At 41.2% G+C, this 22,876-nt stretch overlaps 1 protein-coding gene across 1 annotated transcript in view; it reads left to right on the top strand.

The window, feature by feature from the left end:
- Positions 1 to 18,064, top strand: part of pamr1b (peptidase domain containing associated with muscle regeneration 1b) — a 20,988-nt gene extending 2,924 nt beyond the window's left edge. Inside the window, exons 2-15 of the mRNA XM_031857769.1 lie at positions 4,267 to 4,443; positions 5,416 to 5,541; positions 6,115 to 6,229; positions 8,707 to 8,924; positions 9,561 to 9,668; positions 11,773 to 11,943; positions 12,128 to 12,319; positions 12,508 to 12,537; positions 12,580 to 13,398; positions 13,492 to 13,668; positions 14,722 to 14,788; positions 14,996 to 15,225; positions 16,402 to 16,760; positions 16,839 to 18,064. Coding sequence (XP_031713629.1) covers positions 4,267 to 4,443; positions 5,416 to 5,541; positions 6,115 to 6,229; positions 8,707 to 8,924; positions 9,561 to 9,668; positions 11,773 to 11,943; positions 12,128 to 12,319; positions 12,508 to 12,537; positions 12,580 to 13,398; positions 13,492 to 13,668; positions 14,722 to 14,788; positions 14,996 to 15,225; positions 16,402 to 16,760; positions 16,839 to 17,420 — 3,371 coding nt within the window. The 3' untranslated portion in view covers positions 17,421 to 18,064. The remainder of the gene's footprint in view (positions 1 to 4,266; positions 4,444 to 5,415; positions 5,542 to 6,114; positions 6,230 to 8,706; positions 8,925 to 9,560; positions 9,669 to 11,772; positions 11,944 to 12,127; positions 12,320 to 12,507; positions 12,538 to 12,579; positions 13,399 to 13,491; positions 13,669 to 14,721; positions 14,789 to 14,995; positions 15,226 to 16,401; positions 16,761 to 16,838) is intronic.
- Positions 18,065 to 22,876: the final 4,812 nt, after the last annotated feature.

The raw sequence follows: 22,876 nt of genomic DNA, 5'->3' as shown, positions 1-22,876 counted from the left end.
ATATGTAAAACAGAACGTGGACATTTTATATTTTGATCTTGGCAGAAGTCGGAGTTTGCTGTGGCTCTCCACTGGTTAGCGGGCCAGCAAGACAGTAAATTCAGGTGCAGGGTGACACGACTCGCGTGAATTTCCGTGACCACATCTAGTCTGCCCCAGTAATAATGACGTCAGTCTCTGGATTCACATCAAAGGTGAGCGGCTGACACGTGCCGGCTAATGACCTGGGTCTGTGGAGCTTCTTATTGGGTGGGAGTGCAGAGGTCTCCACCAGGCGAGCAGTGATGCCTGTGTTATTGCTATTTTCATTTCTCTGCCTGCTTGACATATTGAGGAGCTCAACATCTGGAATGAAAATAAGCAGATACCACTTACATAAGACCAGAAAAGCAAAACAAGACATCGACACCCTTAGCTTCAGAACTGAGGGGGAAAAAAACCTTTTGTGATTTTCTGTTAAACTGTGTTTGCCCTGGTGCCAGTGCCCTCTCTCTTACACAAACTATTAGTTGTGTGTGTGCTGCTATTACATATACCAGAAGACACATCTGACAGGTTGGATTAAAAGGATGCTAGACAGCTATGAGGCACAACAAGGAAGCAAGCTTTGTAGTGGGATGAATTACAGAACATTTCTGACAACTGTCAACACTTCCAGTTTGTGATTAAAAACACATTAGCCAGCGGCACACAGCACAATAACAGTCTTGGGTTAAATCACAGGTCTGGGGAACATAATGATGAATGGAGTGTCATTTGCATGTTCATGCCATTTCTTTCACACATTTGCAAAAACATACATTGGTCCAAAAACAATTTCAAAATAAGTTGTAGTGCTTTTGTTAAGCTTAGAGCTCAAACGCTGAAGGCCAGCTCATGCATGTACATGCTTGCTCAAACGTCCACTCACTTGTAGGGTAACGTCTGTACGCATGTACCTCCACACCTGAAAAAAACCCCATATGACATTGTTACTGTCCAGTCTGTTGTTACCTGCAGGTGTTGACCTGGAAGTCTCTCATATGTGTTTTTGCAAGGCAGTAAGTTTATAGCTGAAGGGAATAAATCCAAATTGCCATGGCGCAAGCTAAAGCACAGTTATGTAAAAATGCTCTTCATTGTGGTAAATCAGTAAACAAGTATTAAGGAGACAGGATAGCCTTTCGCAAAAGTAGATGCATTCCAGCATGCGTCCAGCACTGGGGGAGAAACCTCAGAGTCATGCTTCAGGGAAAAACATAACAGAAATGGAGGTCAACAAACTCAATCCAGTCACAGAGAATAAACACTAAACACACTGCTGCCTGTGTTCATTTACCTCAGGAGCATTAAGAAAACAGCTTGCGAAAATCTGGAAACTATTCCGATCATAAATGCTATTTCATGTCACTGTCTGAGGTGAGAAAGAAGATGAATAACCGACTCAAGTCAACACATAAAGATCTGTTTTATTCTGCTGTAAATCAGGGTCTTCAAAATAAGTGCACAGAGGGCAGCTAACAGGCTGTCTTTTCTCTATCTAAGGACAAGACACTCAGAAAGTGATCCATGTAATGACATTACCGGACCAGCTCATAAAGCTTTTTTGACCCTTTCAAGTTCATGTCCTATAAATCAGCTTTCACAGTCTCTCTTTACAAACCTCAGCAAGGAAGCAGCAAAGCTGTCCCATAAGGAGAGGAGATAGTGTCAGCACCTCTCAATCCCCACGTGGCAGGCGTCACACCTTCTAAACACTGTTTTCATACAGCTCTGTTGTTTACTGCAAGGCAATGGTTTAAAGACTAAATAGTGAAATTGGCCAGTCAATAATGGCTTAAGTCCACTCTCTCTCTTTGAGTCCCAACCTCCGTTTTATGTAATTTGGGTCATCAGACATCAGACAAACAGTTGTTGAAAAGATCGTTGCTTGCAAATGCATTTTTATTGAAGTTTATTGAATGAAAGCAGACCAGAGTTTGGATGGACTCCTGGACTCCACTGAGCAAAGTCAAGCTACTGAAATAAACTAATTAGCAGCTTCAACTCAATTTTTTTTCAAAATCATGTAGCTTTGTATTCCCTTTTGGGTGAAGTGCCAGATAAAAGGGGAACTCCACTGAATTAGGTGGAGGGGGACTACTCCTTCATATGTGTAAAACACATCGTATGAAGCCTTTTGTGGCTCCAGAGGGAGCTGCATGAAATCTGATAAATTCAAATTCATCAAGGGATGTCTCTCGAGGCAAATTGAGATTACAAGTCTGAAAATGAAAAAAATGAATAAACAAATCTGGTGGAGTGAAATAGAAGTGAGTTTACCAGACCTCTGTAGCCCGCTCCTCATCTCTGCTTGAGGCTAGTGGCTCGAGTCGCTACTGGTGGAACACACACCCGAATCTCTGACTGAACTGTTGCCGGTGAAATTACTGGTAGGTAATAAAGGCAGCAGTTTTTGACAAGGAAGAAGAATGTGTGGATTCAAAATGAAGATGTATCTGGTTTTGATGCATTGATTTTGATCTTGTTTTTTAACTGCCGACCGTGAGTCTGACAATGTTATTGGTCTGCAATGCTAATCTAGTAGCATGGGCTAGACCCTTTTATTGTTTTAAATTGATTTTAGCAAAATAATAAGTAGGGCTCTGGTAAAGATAGGTTTTTACTTGGTGTGCCCCTGTCATATTTGTACTTGACTCACAATAATGTGCTTTTCTTTTCTCAACAGACATCTCTCTAAACGCGCAGGCCATGCCCATACCATGGATGTTTGTGGTTCTCGCACTTGGTCAAAAGAAATCCACAAAAATCACAATGTCAACAGAAAATATGAGCCTCTCCTTTTGTGCCTCATGGAAGCAAACCGAGCTAACATAAACAAGACAATGCAAAACAAAGCTGAGGGGTTGTAAGTTTATATTCAGTTTATTTGACAGCATGGGCATTGCATAATGGACTGGCCCGTTTGGGTGCCATGGTCCAATAACATTTGAGTTACATTGAATTATAGTCCTGAGATCTATCGCACGCCATCCCAAAAAGGGACCCCAGGTTGTCACTGGCTTGCTGAACATTTGAGCTTCAAGGTTATTTTACAAATCTTATCTGAGCCCACGTTATCAGAACATAGATGACCTACGCTAGGAACTGACAGGGATCATAAAATAGCTAAAGACTCCAATGACTTTATAAAGGACAAACTCTGTCCTTAAAGTTGAACTAGTGGCATTGCACAACCTACTCTCTGATTAATGTCGTTGCGTCTGTCAAAGCTCACTGTGTCTGCTCGGAGAAACAGCTGAGGAGAATGAGCCAGATTGCAGTTGGACTGAGATACAATTTATGATTTCATTAATGTGGAAGGGCAGACTCACAGCATTCCAAGACATCTATGCTTCTCCTCTCTAGTTGACCGTCTGCAAACTATCACTGAGAGATTTATCGGTCCTGGTTTTTGCTTTTGTGTGTCTGTGTTTTAGATTCTTGGTTTCACAAAAGTCATACAAACAACAAATAGCTCGAGTGTGCAGCTACGGCATTACAAATAAAAACAGTGTACACGTGTGCCTTTGTGTTTTTAGATGGGGGAGTGTCAGGGAAGAGTAAATGGTTGGAGGGTTGAGGGCAGAGAAGTTATGATTGCAGGGCTCAGAGGAGGGTACGTTGAAAATACTGCACCGACGATTTGCCAAGTTTAAAGTGCAGCTTCTGTTAGTACTCTGTCCACATCTGCCACAAGAGAATTTCCACTTGTCTGTTTCAGCTTTTAAATCCACTGTTACATAACCGCTCAGATTCAAAAGTCCTTGACTCACTGGTTTCCAGTCCAATTAAACATTCCATTTATTTGGTAGAACTTTGCAAAGAGGAAGGGCTTTCTGATTATTGATTTTGATTCTGATTGCTGTGACAGTGACTTTACCATTGTGGCATGTTGTCTGATGTAATGTAGTATGAGAACATACAGAGGAGGTAAACTACTGAGAGACCTGCCAACCCCTATGAGCTTGCAACCATATGGCAGTGGAAATAACCATGAAGCCACGGCAGAGCAGCATCTCACACACACACACCGTTACTCACCAGAATCCTTCCGCTGCTGCTCTGGCTTCTGCTGACCATAACCCCCGTGTCTGCTCACAGGGCCAAACCATTACATTTGTCATATTCTCCATGTTTGACTCATCTTCCTCTCTTTGTCAGCACATGTATATGATGCTTACATAAAATGTTTGTTCCCTGCTTGCTTGTTTGAGTTGCTGACCCTGACGTATTGTCGTTTTTCAGATTACAGGTATTTGTACAACCACTGCCCGGGCCCAGAGTGGAACGTTATGTGTAGAGGCTGCTGCGAGTATGATGTGATCCGCTGTAAATGCCCCCTACAGGGGACGCCGGTGGGCTATGCAGTGCCCTGCTGTCGCAACGCCATCAATGAGTGCGACCCCTGCATCATCCATCCAGGTAAAACCCTTGCAGATGTTCATATTTGAATGAGCAGTTCAATTTTGTGAGACGTTGCAAACTTGTTTTCCTTGAACAGTATAAAGAGTTGGCATTCTCCTTGTAAAGTCTACATCTGCTGATCTAGTCTCTAATATCTGCAGTGTAAAGTGTGTAAGACAAAGCAATGTCGGTCAACTGCACAGCTGTTTGCACCGCAGCATTACACGCAGTATGAAAGCCTGAAGATATTTGTGACGGATATAATTTGTTTACAGGTCAACTTCACATTGGCTCCTTCTTTTGACTTTCTGGCAGACTCCTCTTGAATGAGTGCAGGAGTGAATGATCATACTTTGAACTGTGATTTATGAATGAAATGGGGGCAAGAATGTGTGTGTTTGTACTCACAGATGTGCGCATCGTAAGAAATGCAGGAGTGCATATACAGTACGTGAGAATATAATCACTTGGAGATGTTTGCACACGTGTGCTGTAGCTCTTGCATCCCTGATGTTTTTTTTTTCTACATGCCAATCCGCCTGTACAAGTATGTCATGTTCTCTTCACAGCTTGAATGTAAAAAAAAAACAGCTGTTCAAAATTAAATAGCTATTTATAAATCCCATTTCACTCTTAAACTCAAAAAAGCAGTCTCTTCAGTTAAAAACCTTCCTCTCAGGAAGCCATTTTAGGGACTTTTTTCCACATTTGTATGTATGGAAGCACTAATATGTTTGTGTGTTCTTTTGTAGTGAAAGATGAGCATAATGATTTAAACAGAGTTGATTAAAAGGAAACATGGCAGCGGTCTGATGCAGGTTGGTGACATGGCTCAAGCCATGTAGGGAAAATGTTCCCAATTCTGACAAAAAGATAACAGCCCTTTTAAAAGACTTGATTTGAATTGTTTGCATCCTTTTTATTTTGCCCCGTCAGCCTGACTCTTTAATTACTTTACTGTGATTTGGGTTCGGGCTCTCTTTCTTTCAGGTTGCAGTATATTTGAGAACTGTAAGCGATGTAACAATGGGACATGGGGCCCCAGGGACGACTTCTTCATTACTGGAAAATACTGCGCTGAGTGTCGGCCTGGCTGGTCTGGTGGAGATTGCATGAGTAAGTATCTTCATTCTCCCAATTAGCAGATCCTATAGGGCTTTGCTGTCAAACTTTTTCATCTATGCGTGAAATGAATACAATGTGCATGTATTCTTTCCTTCCCTGATGATTTGTGCTCATCTGGGACAACTACGCCAGCTTGGAAGGCTGCCATATGCCCAGGAGGTTTCTCCACAAGGAGCTGAATGACAAGTCAGAGTCAACTATCGGGAATCCCATAAAACAATTTAATATGTAACATTTGGACACTGACTACAGTTTTTTCAATATGCAAATATTCTGCCTGAGGAAACAACAATCATACATTTAATTAAAATCAGAACCTGGATAGGCTGCTGAACGCCTTGTTGTCCTTGTGCATATTGTGTTTGTGTTTCTTTATTTTGCTGAGCACTACACTGGACTTTTACAGTTTGGAGACTCAAATGTAATTGCTTTTGGTTTGAATGGGAACCAAAGCAGCTGAATGTAGCCCCTCAAAATAATAGTTAAGCTGTAATAATTCCCAGTCGCTGAAATTTAAAGAACACCAACTTTCCAAAATGGAATTCTTTCCCATGTGTTTTTCAGAGTGTGGGGGTGTGATCCATAAACAGCAGGGCCACTTGGTGCTCGAGAGCTACCCCAACAATGCTCGATGTGAGTGGACCATCCAGGTGGATCGTCCCTTTACTATAGAGCTCAGGTGAGACCGTGTCCCCTCAGCTGCTGTAGTTATAGTTCACTGATCCTCATTTACCTGCCTGTGTCATCAGACCTCATCCGTTGGGTTACATCGGGAAGGTTAATGATAATATTCACTGCCAATAGTTGTTTTTGCCTATCACAAAGCATGATGGGTAAAACCACAGGTTCGACTGGTGGTCCTTCACTAATAATTATATTAAAAGATTCAACATTATTCTAAATAATCTGAACACTTCGCTGTCAACAGTTTTCATTGGAACTACTTTCAAAGGAAGAATCCCTATAAAAGCATGGGGAAGGTTTCATAGCCATCAAGTGACGAAATAATTGTTGATGTGGATACATTGACCACAGGTTACAAACACTCATGTGCCTGTGGGAAACTGAAGAATATTGCAAACTTTTGTTTCAGTTTCATTTGGCATTAAAGCATTACTTTTAGTGATCTTCATTGGCCATCTGTAACAGTTATTATTGGCTGACCTGCTTAAGTTGAATTTCCAGTCAGTTCATTTTGTGCAAGATGTATGTCCTGAATGGATGGCAAGTCGACAGCAACATTTGGAAACCACAACACCTGCTTTTTTTCAGGGCAAGTTATTGCTTTTCAGTCCTGTGATAACTTTCTCTGTCTGTCATTCTCTCCATTACACTTACAGCATTTCACTGGCCAGCCTCTGGGCAGGGTTTTAGCAGAACAAACATACAGTTAGATTCAGGCTGAGTGTGCAGTAATCAGACATTTAGAGTATGTTTTTCCACTATATATATAAAGTTTTGCATTACATGTCTTACCAGCATCAATATAGAGATGACTAATATGTATATGTCAGATTCGTATGTCCTTTCTGACATAAACAAAACCCCTAAATGAAACAGAGCTGCTGTGCTCAGAGATAGACTAATGGGAAGTTCTATGTTTGTGCCTGAGAGACTGGGGAATTAGGGTTTTCCTTTCTTTAACTACCGTGGCTCGCAGTACACTCACATCACAGGAAACACATCTGAATTACAGCTGGCGTTCTTGTTGGGAGCTGCTGCAGGCTAACATTTAGGATTACTTCATATCTTATTAGACTAAGCCTCACTGACCCAAGGGTCTCTGATAAAGGGTAATATTAGAGGATTTGGGAGCATGCCAGTGTATTGTATAAAGTTCATCAGTCATTCATGTCCGTTCCAATATTAGGCCAAAGAGATTACATCTGAAATCCCAGAGAAGAAGAAAGGAGACTCCTTTGTGCTTTTCCTAATCCAGCTGGCAGTCCTCTCACACTCTGACTGCAACTGAATCAAACAGCTCATGAATCAAAAGTCGATGTAAATTTCTCCTAACAGCTATTGCACTTACTTAAATTTACATTTAATCAGGCCCTAAAGCCGCTCTTTCTGGATGCCCTGGCTGTGTTAAAGCACACAAAGAATCTTTTGGAAACATTCGCACAGTACCTAGAACTTTCATACCAATAATCACCAGTCATACTACTTTGTTTTGGAAATGTGCAATCAACATGTTTGTTCAGCATTCATGAATATATTTTATAGATATTTAACATCTGCTGATCTGCAATAACGAGATGCTAAATTAGACTGGAAATGTATTGTTGTCTATCAGCAGTAGCCGTATTATTGCCAATTACACAAATGTAGTGGCATTTACGTATATGTGCACTTAAAACTGTTAAATAGGCACATAATTAGTGCTAAAAGATAAACAATCTGTTAAATATAAGGGGGGGAAATTCCTAAGATGTCTCGAAAACCTGCCAAAGCCACAACTAATGAGAGGCATCCGATTAGGGTTTCTTGATATTGCTGCCAAGTGTCAATAATTATTGTGCTTTATCTCAAATATTTAATCTAAGCTCATATTATGTTGGTACAAGTTAGTGTAGTATAATGTGTATGTATGTGTATGGTTATAATGTGGTTTTACTTGCCTATACCTGTCTTAGTCAAGATCTCAGCTTAGTCTTTTCCTTGAATATTTACTGCTGCGAACAGCTTAACTTCCACTTATATTTTCTACATGAAAAAATAATAATTTAAATCTTTAACTGCTGTACTACCTTAAAATGAGACTTATTTCACACACCCTTAATAACAGTAAGCTACGCAACAGTGGAGCAAATCACCTTTAATGTATTGGGTAGCGATGATTGGTATGACTGTTCATTAGTTGTTTGCTAGCTGAAGATTTTAAAGCGCGGTTCCACGATGCCAGGAAACACAGGTCATTATCCAGGGTAGCACATACGTATATAGCAGGAACACAACAGAAACGTTTACACCAAAAGATTCAGTCAGTTTGCTCCATGTCACCATCTTATTCATAAATTGTGGTTGAAAAACAGTTTAAAAAAAGTAGTTTGTTTGTTACATTTAATGTAGAAAATGTACTTTAAAACTGTTTTAGAAATATGAAATTTGTAAGACACTTTGTGTGTTTTTGTACACTCATCCTCTTTCAAACAGGTTCATGATGATGAGTCTGGAGTTTCACCAATCTTGTCGTTACGACTTCGTGGAGGTCCGAGACGGTGACAGCATTGACTCGCGTGTTATTGCTCGATTCTGTGGGAACAACAGACCGGCCCCAGTTCACAGCTCTGGTCACAGTCTGCACATACTCTTTGTGTCTGATGGTTACAAGAATTTTGATGGATTCTTTGCCACTTTCCAGGAGAGATCAGGTAGGTGGAATAACACTGTCATTTAACAACAATAACAAAAATACTGCTACTGCTGTTTATATTTATGCACTACTAATTTATTTCTATACTTTTGAGGACCCTTGGTGACGTAAGGTATTCCTACCCCAAATCAAAAGGTTCATTTTAACCTTACACCAAGTCCTTATCCAATAACAGCACCTAACAGTCAGTCCTTGCTTCATAAAGTCAGGCTCAATGAACAACAGGGCTCATTTGAGGAATGGGCCACAACAAATGGAAACAAGAAAGAAGTTTCCAAGGAACTCACAGTCCAGTGAATAATGAGTGCGTGACTGAAACCTACAAGTTTCGGCAAAAGCCTTCGTCAGGGTGTTGAGCCTGCTAATGGCCCGTTGAGAAATGTCCTCATTCTCAAGGTCTCTCACACGCATAGACTCATAAGTTACCAGCAGCTAAGCCAGATCTAGTCAAAGTAAAGAGAGGCATTCTGTGTAGAAATGGAAAGTAAAGATGATATGGAAATGGCACCAGCTTTGGATATGAACCCTTTGATGTGGGCAGCATTCCTTTTGGCATACATATTTTATCATCACACTGCAAATAAATACAACATTTCTTCTTGTACCCTAATGTCACACACTTGTATATTTACAGCTTGCAGCTCTTCTCCTTGCCTACATGATGGGACTTGTGTGCTGGAGAGTTCTTACACTTACCACTGTGCCTGTCTGGCTGGCTACACAGGCAAGAGGTGTGAAAATGGTGAGTTTGTAACATAACTAAAGCTTCTACAGTAGTAAAAAAAAAATGTCCATCTCCACTTTCGAAATCTCAGTCACTTTTGTAATTTTCATCTGAAATCAGACACATAGTTACAATAAACTTATGGAGAATCTTTTATTTTGCTGTTGTTGCTGCTCAGAGGCAGGCGGTGATTCACTGTCACAAGGGAGAGGTCTGTGGTTTGGACTAGGTTCAGGCCAGCTGCTTTCCCCCGTCTGTGCAGTCCAAGTTATAGCTTTGGTCAGTCAGCAGCTCAACATTTGGGCTGCAAATCCAACCGACCATCTAACAAATATGTTTGCAGCATTGAACCAACTAATGCATGAAGTCATACTTCTGTGGACAGAAAGAAGGGGAAAATGCACCAACAAAATACATGATGAACCAAGAATGAGGAGAAGAGAAAAAATACTGTGTTTTTTATTTGTACGGTCAGCAACCATTTTGGTTTCTGCACTATATGCCACTCATATACTGCTCAATCAGGGTGTGGTTGGCCTACAAGGTCTTTTATTTATGGGTGTCTGGACCCAAACTTGTGTTTTTACATCCAATAAACCTCCCTTGAGATCCCACAAAAACAGACCCCCCAACCCTACTCACTTATTTCTTGTGGTGTCATTTTCAGGGCTAAATACGAGTCTATAAAACGAATGGTGAAACAATTCTACTTCCATAACATGAGCCAGCTTTTCCATTGGAGGAGACACCCGTAAAAAAAGCCAGGAGTTTCATTCCACACAGTGTGCATTCATCTGTGTTCCCATGAGGAATCCTCAGTTGTTGATGTGAATGGATGAGAGCTGGAATAACGTTATTATCTGACATTTTGTAGGGGAAATGTAGTCTACATTTCTGCCTGGAGTCACATGGAGAATTTTAAGTATGAACCTGACATCAGCTGTATTTTATGGCTCCAATAATCAAACTGTCAACTGTTGTAAGCCTCAGATAAAACTCATTGTGTATGAAAAAGTCTTCACATAATCGTAGAAACTCAACATGGGAACTCTTTTATTTTCCTTTCTCTCTCTGGAACAGTTTAATCTATTCTTGAGTCTGATCTGTTTTGGAGTGCAGTGTTCAACATCATTTCCAAGGGATTAACAAAAGGAATGATGATTTACTTCCAATATGAGTCTTTATGCATAGTAAGTTAGCATTCAAGCCCAATGACTCATCTTATTATGCCCGTGGACACAATCTGACAAGGAAGATGGATCATTTATGCACAATACAAAGGTGCCCACAGCTCAACAGAATGCTTCAACGTTTTGAAAAAAACATATTCAAAAGAGGTCAACTACAGTTTACTATTCAACTGTTGGTTGGCAAAGTCGGTAAATACATCAAAACCGCATGATAGGGAGGGTTCCTTGATTTGGACCGATCAAGCCATGGACAGAGCATTTTATGGATCGAACCCAACTTTAAATGAACAACAAAACCTCTTGAGGGTTCATTTCACACAGAGGGCTGAATAAACTCAGTGTTGACATGTGTGTTCGGGTTTTTGTGAACTCAGTTGTGGGTGGCGCGGTCGTGTACCACAACATTTGTGTGTACATAGGCAGTTTGCCTTAAAGATAGAAATTCATACTATATTCACAAAGAAAATGCCAAAGTAACTGAGTTACACCCAGTATTCCATCACCACATTAACAATCTCTACTACCTCACTCTGTAAATCCACTTTTACAACCCTGGAAAACAAAACAGTTTGACTAAAACTATTTTATTGCATCTATTCCTTCCCCATTTACAAGCCCTGTGTATAAGTCTTGCTGTGAACTTTACCACGATGGGTGAAACTACTCATTAATGAGCCTCTAAGGTAAGCAGGTCTGAAAGCTGAGATTTTGGTTTGTGAGTTACCTGTTTGACCTGCAAACACCTGAAGGCAATGAACTCACTGAAGGTCTATTTTTGAGGTCTTTATAGGAGGGAGACTAAATAAACTGATATTTTAGAGAATGATTAAGATGCTTCCTAAATTCCCTATTTGTCCTAATTTGGAAGATCCGGCTTTTAGTTAAAAAACAGGAAAATAAGACAACATGTGCATGCCTGTATTTCCACTCAGTGGTTGGATGCCGCAGGCCTCCAGTGCCCACCCATGGATCCACAGAGGGTTTGTTTCATCACTCGGGGGCACGCATCACTTTCCGTTGTGACCCTGGCTTAGAGCTGCGGGGTTTCCACACTGCCATCTGTCTGAGTGATGGCACCTGGAGTGCGCCTGCCCCAGAGTGTGGTAAGATAATGACGTGATCATACCAGATTTTGCCATATAATTCAAATGTGAGATCTGGGAAAATCATTTGTGTGTCACATGCTTGCTCTGAATGCCATGCATACTGCCCTAGAAGTGGTGCAGATTGCGGAAAATTGGACGATTTGCAGCCACTAAAAGCCTGATTTTCCTTTCCTGTCTGCAGTGCCAGTGGAAATAGTCTGTGCTCTACCACCCAAGCCAACACATGGGAACCACTTCTTGGTTTATGGACCCAATGATGTCCTCATTGCTCTACAGTACCTGTGCTACCAGCCCTATGAACTCAGTGGAAGCTCCCAGAGAGCCTGCCTCCCTAACAACACCTGGAGTGGGACTCCTCCTGTTTGCACCCAAGGTCAGACAAAGTGGCTTAAATAACGGATTAGAATGGGCGAGTCATTTCAAATATTGGTCATCAGAAAACGAGTCAGTGCTGAGAGCCATTCAGCATGACGAGCCAACCTAAAAAAAAGAAAATAGATTTGAAATCAGCTGCTGACTGACAATAAAGTAATTATCTTTCTTTATGTTCTGTATCCACAGTGAATAATACTCTCACTGAAGAAGAAAAGGACAGAGACAAGGCAAAAAAGACAGAAAAAGGCAACGAAACAGATGATGAAAAACATATCAGCGAAACAAAAGAGAAAGGTCAAGAAAACACAACTGGTGAAAAAGAAAGCGTTGGAGGGAGAGATATAAACACTGGGCATGACAATACAACAGCAGTGGACAGAGGAGATAAATATACCGGTACCATTCCAGAGGAAACTGTGTCTGAGAGTGGGAATGAAGGAGAGCTAGGGGAAAGAAATACTGGGTCAGAGAAACCCACTGGAGGCAGCAAAGATAAAGTGGATAGTGAAGGCCCAGACAACAGCCTGAATACAGTTGAAATGAAAGAACCTGGTGTTGAGAAGCCACCGGAGAAAAAAGAAGGCAGTCCAGACACAAACTTGGAGACAGAAAAGACAGATATCACAGAAATAGTTGTGATAAAAGACAAAGGACAAGACAAGAAGGAAAGAAAAGAGGAGCAGGTGAATGGAAAAAGAGATTCGGACAAAGTCGGCCCGAATGACACCAAGATAAGAACGGTCATCGTAGCTGAGGGTGACAACACAGTGGAGATATTTGAATTGGAAATGACAAAGAACAACACCGTTATACATGATACAAAAGATACACTGAAGGAAAATAATACCATAGGTTCTACAGAGCCAGGGAGGAAAATCCTTCCCACTAGAGTAAACATTACACAGTACACCATGTACACGGCGGGAAGTGAGGAAAATGGGGAACCAAAGGAAAACCCAACAATTAAAGAGGACAAGACAGAGAAAGATTTGGCTGAGAAAACAAAGGAGGAGTTGGAGAGGGAGAGGGGGGACAAAGAAAAAGAAAAAGAGAAAGAGGTCAACCAAAGCTTCACCGGTGAGAAAGTCATTGAAAGAAATAAATAAAAGTGAATATCATCCGCTCCTTGTTGGTCTTCACCCTCACCTACTGTCTGCTCCAACTCTGCAGGGAAAAGCTGCCCACTTCTCTCTCGCCTCTACCATGGCTACTACCAACTGGTGCCTGGACTGGAGCCTGAAACAGCGGACTTCTTCTGTAACCACTCATATGCTATCAGTGGTAATGCCCGACGTACCTGCCAGCCAAATGGTACCTGGAGTGGCAAACAACCTCTATGTGTCAGAGGTACTGTCATCTGTTTGGTCACTGTTTTTCTACTGATGACATTTCTGTAGGCATGTAGCCTACACACCACCTCCTATATAGCCTATCATCTAAAGGTAGTACAAACAAGGACAAACATTCAGTACAGCAGCCTGTGCAGTGTTTCGCTAGAAAATGAGTAAGTAATTAACAAGGTGTTAGATGAGTTTCTCACTTTATGTCGGGCCATCAAACTTGTTGATGTAGCCCAAAGGCCAATAGTAAAGGGTTATAAAATGCTAGCGTGAAATGCTAATAGGTAAAACATTTGTGCAGTATAATAATCCATAAAGTTTGGAGTGCTATGTTAATTAGTTGTAATTCATTTTGGTCTGGATGCTCTTCAGCTCTTGCCAAAAGATAAAGTGGTCAAAGTGTCTGTGACACAGCTTTCCTCATGAATTAAAGAGCGACAAATAAAAGACAAAGCAAGTTATTCTACAGTTCTACAGTTTTGGAAATTGTTTTTTTTTCTCTTAGTTAGTCTGTTACCTACACTCAGCAGCAGATCAATTCACATGTAGCTTAACATAAAGGGCAAAACAGCTAGTCTGGCTCAAAGCACATATTTTAGTTTTTTCCCTTTTGTTTTTGTACGGATTAAACAAAAGTAGTGTTAAATAGTGAGCTTTATAGGTGTTTGCAGGCATTTTTTTATAGCTTTGAACAGAGCCAGACTTGCTTTTTACCCGTTTTCAGTCTTTATGCTGAGCTCAGCTAACTGGCTCATGTTTGAAGCACAGGCATGAGGGCTGGTCTTCTCATTTAACTCTTGCCAAGACGGCAGATATGTGTATTTCCAAAAATATTTAACTTTTCCTTTAACCCTTATTATAGCCATCACTTACAACTTCTAAAACCCTCAGCCTATGCCATATCAAACAGTGATACCGATAATGACATGTTAGCCTACTCCTGTCCCCACAGTTCAGTCACTGTTCTAGTTCCAGTCTCTCCATTCACATCACAGCGGACCTTGGTATGTGTATTTCATGTGTTATCCGTGTGTGTTCATAAATATGTGTGTATTTGCAGCATGCCGGGAGCCCAAAGTCTCAGAGCTGGTTAGACAAAGAGTTCTGCCACCTCAGGCACTATTCAGGTATGTTTACCAATGCGTTATGTCATATAACATAGGTCCATAAGTTCTGTATATTATTAAGTTATTTAGTGACTGAAGAATTAAAAGCAAAGAGTCTAATGTTATACAATAAATTGTTGTCTGTACTCACATCCAAAAGGATGTACACAACCTAAACTTTAATTCAGGGTATGTCTACACACCCCTGGCCTCTTCTTCTCCCCACAGAAAGACACCTGTGCACAAGCTCTACTCTTCTGGGCTGGGCCAACTGCTCCAGTCTGACGGCCCCACTAGAGGTCCTCCAGTGCTTTCCCAGTTGCCCCAGGGCTTCCACCACCTTTACTCGCATATAGAGTACGAGTGTGCCTCTTCTTTCTACCAACACTCTGGCAGTTCTCGCCGTACTTGCTTAAAGACTGGGAAGTGGAGCGGGCGTCATGTGTCCTGTTCGCCAGGTGAGGGCAGCAAAGAACTACTAGTTGGCTGACCACTGGCAATAACCACCACACTCCCACAAAACAAACACATTTTAATACTGTGATTAATGCCCACATATCAGCAATGATGCCAGACATTTATCTTAATTCTTTAAAATATTACTACTGCCTCTAAATGCTGGTATCGAACAATACAATGTCACCCATCTCTTAGGCATCACTGTCCGCTGTAGTTCTCTCCTTCCTGCTCACTGTCACTTTCCTAAGCTACTAAAATGAAAAGCCAATTGTTGACAATTTACAGCTGAGCTGTGAGATAGATGCAACGAGAGTTTGAAAATATCCACATCTCTGAGTAAACAAGGCGTGTTCCAGGTTGTAATTAAATGGACAAAATACATGAACAGTCTCCACTTTCTTCATCATCAACAACTTTGTATGTAAAAGGCTAAAAGCATACATTATGCAGAAGATGGGCCAGCTTTGCTGCAGAGTAGACCCAATCACACCTTCCCTTCCCATCAATATATAAACGTTGCTAAGGAGACTTAATCCACCCAGTGGTCAACTTGGAACCTTTGCGCCTCCAGACCTAATCACTTTAAAATAGATGTTAATGTTCTTCAGAGTGGAGGGAAAACACATTGGGCCAGACACTTTTTGCAACAAACACAAAACTGGCTGCTCTTGGGCATCCTGCCTTAATACCAGACTGGATAAGTGTTGGGTCTGTGAGCTGCGTTTAATGAAATTATTCTGCACACATCTACCACATGTTAACAAGCCCTGGAGTTAGACTCGTAGTGCATTTTATGAACATATTGTAAAGCGTAAGTAAAACAGGTATCCATCTATTATGTAGAGCTTGTATTTAAAAAAAACTTTCAAGAGTTAGGCACTCTCAAGATTAGGCACTCTCAAGATTGATTTTCACAAGATTGTCTGGCTTTTAAGTATTTAAATTTCTCTTTATGTGCCACTGCTTTGCATTTTGGCACACGATCTTAAAGACAGCAAGCTTATGTGTACATGAAAAATAAAAGCCCTCAGAAGGGAAAGACAAATCAAAGACACTAAGTGTTGACACTGTCTCAGTGTGAGTCTAATTTTTTCCTGTACTCCTTTTCCCGCCCCTTCTCTTGATTGTGGTCTTTCCCTCTCTGTCCTCTCATCCTGTCACCTCCTCTTTGGCAGTGTGTGGGAAGCATCCAACCTTTGACCCAGAGAGGCCGGCAGAGGCTCACTGGCCTTGGCTGGCAGCCATCTACCGCCGCTTCACCAACGGAGCTGGGACCAAGGTGACCAAGGCAGATAGCCAGGCAGGGTCCCTGAAGGGGGACGTTGAAGCAGGAACTGGCAGCCACAGTCAGGCTACTGGCTGGCAGCTGGTGTGCAGTGGGGCTCTGGTGAACCTAAAGATAGTGGTGGTCGCAGCCCACTGTGTGACAGAGCTGGGGAAGGTGTATCCTCTGGATGCTGCCAAGATCAAGGTGGTGGTAGGGAAGCAGTACCGTGATGACCACAGGGAAAGCAAAGATCTTCAACACCTGAGGGTAAGCGTCAGATCTTGTATTTTAATGACCCTACAACCAAACTTCCACATGCAGTAAGTCCATGTCTTTCTCCTTTAGGTGGCCTCCATTGTTCTTCATCCAAACTACGATCCCCATATTCTCGACTCTGACATAGCTGTGGTCAAGTTACTGGACAAAGCAAGGATCGGGGAGAAGGTCCTGCCCCTCTGCCTCTCTGACAGCCAGGGAGAAGAAGTGACCTCTGGGCAAGGGCTTGTGACAGGCTGGTCTCCACTGCCTGATTCAAGTTTAGGTCCTGATGAAAGGGCAAGGGTTGGGCTTGTTCACCTTGCTGATATAGTCCCCTGTGAGCGGCAGTATGCTCGCAATGGCGTGCTAGTCAGCGTCACAGACAATATGCTCTGTGCCAGCCACAAGCCGGACTATGAACCCTCTAACATATGTCCCTCTGACACAGGGGGAATCCTTGTCCTCCCCGCCCTCTCTGAGAAGCAAGCCAGCAGCAACCAGAAGCTCTCTCTTAGCTTTAGGCAGGTGCAGGGGGAAAGCAAAGGGCTGTGGAGACTCATGGGACTGGTGAGCTTTGGCTATGACCAAGGGGAGTGTGATCCTGACCTCTACACAGTCTACACACATGTAGCCAACTTCAAAGACTGGATAGAGAGCAATATGAAATAAAGTTGCCACTGTCCGACTCACCTTGTTCCCTCTATGCTTCTAAAATATTTAAATGACTTCGTATCTCACAGTCCTCTTTCCCTTATGTTTGTCTGTTTTTTCAGTCTATTCATCCTCTCTAACCGTTTAAATTTTTTTCTTGCACTAGCACTTATTCAATGCAGAAGCACTGGACGACACTGGAGAACACTGTGCTCTAACTGAAGGGGGTGCTAACACATTAGATGTGCGAGGCATCAACCTCTCATCAGAAAACGTCAGTGTTCAGGTCCCTCGGCATGAGGTTTCAGACTTGAAAGTGAGCAGAAAACCATTTCACGCCTCTGTCTGAATTTGTGTTGTACTCATTGGTATGTATATATGTTGTAATGTACTGAATTATTCTACCAATTCATATGACCCAAGAGATGTACATATTGTAGCTAAAGACAGAAAAATCATGACGTTTTTAATTAAATATAATGTGGGTGTGGTAAGGCTTGCTCAGTGTGATTGTTTTTTTCATCATAGTGTAAAACTCAGTATGTATGTATGCATGAACAAATACATTCTACCGATTCCTGTCATTAAATTAATATGATGTGAAAATAACGCCTTATATTTGCTCTATGAAGCACACAGTGGGCTTGTGCTGTGAGGCAAATTAATCCAGGTCAGAGAAGCACCATTTTCACAACCATAAACGGAGCACATTATTCACAGATTACTTCCATTCTGACCCTCCTCCATTATTCAGAAGTGAGTCTGCATGGATAGAGGAGCTGCAGCTTATATCGACTTCCAAAAGGTGGCAATAAAAAGTATTACTCTGTTTGTTGGTTGATTTGTTATGAATTGGGGGATTTCAAAATAATGAAACAACTGAAATTGAAATTTCAAGCTGCCTCACATTAGGAACTTTGGTTAAAAGATTTTAATACTACAAACTATAACAATGACACAGGTAAAATCAGGCAATTAAATGAAATAGAATAAAACTCAATCAAATAAAACAGAATTAAATCCACAAAAACAAACTGGAACTGTTTACTGGAACTGTAAAAATGAAATTGAGGCCAACATTAAAGGTGGACGACGCTGTCCGCTCTGCCGTGAGCGAACCAGTGAGACACGCTCACATGCACGAACATGCACTAGAACCACGAGCGGCCAGCCCGGCTATGTTAACAAAGCCAGGAGAAGATCAGATAACATCATACACAGAGGAAGAGCGACTTCATTCTCTGCACAGGTAAAAGTTACCCCACTATATCTTTACATTATACATTGTTGCTTGCTGCTTTATCAATGTTCAGAATGTTTAAATACAGCTTTTTATATAAGAGGCTTTTTTTCTACTTTCAAGTCTTCAAGCCTCAGACAGGAAGTTCCAAAGGTGAGGGACCTTCAGAAGGCTGAGCATCTGAGACTGCGTGCTGGCTTACAATAAAAAAAAAAAAAGATCTGAAATAAAGTTAAGAGCCAGCCCATGAAGTGCTGAACAATTTGTAAAGTCTTAATGCTGCATAACTTGTTCTTTTATCCACTTGAAGGCAGCTTAACAAGCTGAAAACACAACACTGACTTATTTTCACCTTATAAAGTTGTCTTGGTGAATGTGTTTGCAAATCGTTGCCTATTTACACATCCATCAACATTATCATTCATTTGGAGGTCGGGAACTTGACAAATGATACGTTTAATATTTATTCTCTTTTTAGGTCAGTTTTGATGAGCTCTAAAACTTAATAACCAGTGATAAGTGGCAAAAACAGGACTGATATGATCTAGTCCAAATTTATCAAAAGCTTAGCAACTGGCCAGCTGTAAGCATGCGGTAAGATTGTAGGGCTTAACCCTTAGTACAGTGGATTGCAGCACTTGAACGTGACAATATGAACACTGCAAATTTTGTCAACGTCAACTCCTAACAGGAATTGCCAGATTTTTGAGACGCAATCTTGAAAAGACTGTTCTGTAAGGCAGGAACGTAACCGTTCAGAAATATGTACGGTGGAACATATGAGAAAGTGGGAATTGAAAACAACCATTTTCTAGCATGAGTACTGAAGTTTTTCCTTGGAGCAGTGAAGGTTGTGTCACTAGCAATCCAGTGGTGCACTTGTCTGCTGCCCTTCGATTCAGTTTAGGTCAAAAGTTAACTTTGCTTTAAGTGGTCTTTTTTTTTTACGACTGGTGGATATTGTTAAAATCACCAGGGCCAATTAGGCCTTGTATTGTGATTTATAAAACCATCACTCTTAATAAAGCCACCATGTTTGTGTTAAAAGCTTTTAAAGTCATCACAGTTTTGTTTACTGCAGCCATATATCCCCCACATCCATATCCCCATGTTGAGCACCCAGAATGCACAGGTATGTTTATGTGAAGAGAGGCTGTGCTTCAACCCCAGCCAAAGCTTTCAGTCAATGATTTAAAAACTGCAAACCTCCTTCACTGTGCTGAACTGATAAGAAACATGAGCTCAACCAGCTGGTCTATAACATGGTAGTCAGACTTTTCAAAAGACACGCCAAATCGGGATTACACAACACCTGCCTTGGAAATATTTCACGCTCAGGAATGTTCTAATCAATTTTAAAAAATGCAGTTCTTACTTTACTGCAGGACTTGGACTGTGCTCAGAATACAGCATATAATAGATTTTCTAAAACCTTAAGGGCCGGAGCATAGACTGAGGTCGTCAGAGCAATATTGTCTCTACATTTGCCAGGTGTGATTTTCTTACTAGAGGTTATCTGTGCTGTCACAGCCATACATCTTGAAGTTTTATTTGTTTATATTTTAGGCCTCCTATGTCCAATTTATTTATAATTTGTTGATGCTGTGAAGTTCTCATTTTAATTACTTTGTAAGATCTGCTTCAAAAAGTATCTCCTTTTTCTTTGTCTTCCCATATATATATATATATATATATATATATATATATATATATATTTACACAGTATATGAAATATCCAGCCATTTATGACACTTAATGTTCTCGATGTAAGATCACAATTGGAATGCAAAACTGCTACAGTGCCTTTGTTGCACTACTCAGGAACAACATCCATCAAAGACTTCCTGTCTTTCCTTCACCCATTTACTGAAGTTGAACAACAGCTTAGTAGAGTCCCATGAGGAGAGTCCTGTCCACTTGGGCTGGGAGACTGTCTGTTCACAGGCCCCGGTTAGCTCACAGGGCATCATCCATAGAAACATGGGCAACACTTAACCAAGTCCTGACTGTCCTGGGAACGGAGATGTAACCCTGAGCTGAGTACCTGGATAATGATGGGAAAATGCTGCCATGAGAACTCAATAGTTAAAGGCAGAGGGGAAAAATACTTCACACCAGACTTACACAAAATGTTTAGCTTTTCACACCACTTTTCCAGTTAGCCTGATGAGCCCTCTGTGCTTTGTTCTCTGTGTGAGAAAACTCTCTGAACTAAAACATTTTGGCACTAAAGATCCACACACAGCTCTGTTATTAGTATTCTAGTGGTACGGCTAGGGTTATGTCCTGAAACATTTACATCAAGTCTCGTCCATATTTGTTTTAAATCATTTTGTAATGTTCCTACTGAAGATTTAAGTCTTTGAAAATTGGTCACAAATGTTCAAGGCAGAATTGGGCCCCATAGTTTTTTTTCAATGTTACAGGATCAGAAAGTATTTTCAGGTGCGGATTGATACACTTTTGTTGCACACATTACAACACTAGCATCTACATCTGGGATTGATTCAGAATAAACTACAGTGCCCACATGCATTGTAATGAGGTAACTTGTCACCCAGTGTAGCAGTGTGACTCATTCATGCGTTTTTAATGGAGGCCTATGGCACAGAGACATATCATACTTTGATGGGATTTGTTAAGAAAAGAAAATTAGATGAACGATAGCCTTATTATTTTGGCAGTAATGTGTTTACTACCCTTGGATGTTATCCCAACCCCATTTTGTACCCATCATGCCTATGGCAGCTCATTCTGGTTCCCCAATACCATTCTTATTCCAGCCCCTTCAGCCCTCCAATACATACATGAACCTAAACAGAGCATGGTATTATGCAGCCATTACCTCCCAGATATGGCTTGACTATATAAAATGGAAGATAGCAATTTATATACTTCACAGCCACACGCATGTTTCAACACACAAAGCAATTTTGCAGTATTGATGTGTTTTCATCCATATGCAGGCCTGTGACTGAATTGCACAGCAAGAAGTATCAATATGATTTATAATAGCTGTGATTGTTTGATTCCTACAGCAGCTGCAGAAAGCCTGCATGAATGCAGGCTGCTGCTACTGAACTGAGAAACAGTGTGTGAGAGAGAAAGAGAGCGAACAGCAAAAAATAGGAATACAGAGTTAGCAAGATAGAGAGGGAATGAATGAAAGAGACAGCAGGAAATATGCAGTATATGTAATGTGCGGGCAGGCGGGGTTCCTTTGTTAGGGGGCCGCGCCAATAACATTCTCTTGTTTTAGATGTTCTTTTAAACATAATGTACCATTCACCAGCACTGAATGCAATCTTTCAAATATGCAAGGCTTAGCACACAGTTCAATACTTGCATTAACCTCCTCCCCCAAGGAAACCTCCCTGGGGTAATTCTGAAGACTCGCCTGCTTTATTACCCTCGAACATCCTCGTAACACTTGTAGGTTTCCTGATTGCTCCTGAGAGGCCATCAACTCTGGCTCAAGCCCTTAAAGATTAATGTTCCCTTTATACAGGCACAGGTGCAAATGGTAGTTGTGTATCATGGTTTCTTCCCTAAACAACTTATTAAAATGCATACCATTAAAAACGCCTAATTTAAAACATAATGATACTATTACTTCTTTTATTATCATTATCCACTGCTGTTGCTATTATTATATTATTTCTGCTACTACTGCTATGACTGCTTGCATTATGTGTAAAATGTCTGTCATATGGATTCACTATGTTTCATTTTACAATGTTGTTCATTCTGTACACATGACATCTATTGCACTTCTGTCAACCCTGGGAGAGGGATCCCTCCCTCTATTCATCAGTATGTAATCTGTGATATATATTGCTATTCAACGCTTTGTGGTAACACAGTTTCCAAATGAGCCATGGCAAAATCTGTACATGGGCCTGCATTCTTTAATCCCATGAATGTCAATCAACACCTAGACCAACTGATTTGGGGTGATTATTTTGTTGTCCTGCTTTGTTCAGCTAACTGCAGTCAAAACAAAATGTAAAATGTCTTGGGTGAGGAGGGGGAACATCCCTGCTGCTCTGCATACAGAAGAGGGTGCTGGCATTGCTGTATTGACTATATTTTGGTACATCCAAATGTTGGATGAATCCAGATGATTGTCTTTGTCTCATGGGCAAGTCAAACCCAGGGGAAGCTTGACTCTTCCTTGCAATTCCAGGGTTTAATTGCAGCAGAACGACACAAATGACCTGGGACAACAAGCCAT

Source organism: Anarrhichthys ocellatus, unplaced genomic scaffold (genome assembly GCF_004355925.1).
Source record: "Anarrhichthys ocellatus isolate YVR2014 unplaced genomic scaffold, GSC_Weel_1.0 scaffold2, whole genome shotgun sequence".
In the NCBI taxonomy this organism is placed as follows: Eukaryota; Metazoa; Chordata; class Actinopteri; order Perciformes; family Anarhichadidae; genus Anarrhichthys; species Anarrhichthys ocellatus.
Note: the sequence above shows the minus strand (reverse complement) of the source record. Positions and strands in the feature narration are given on the sequence as shown.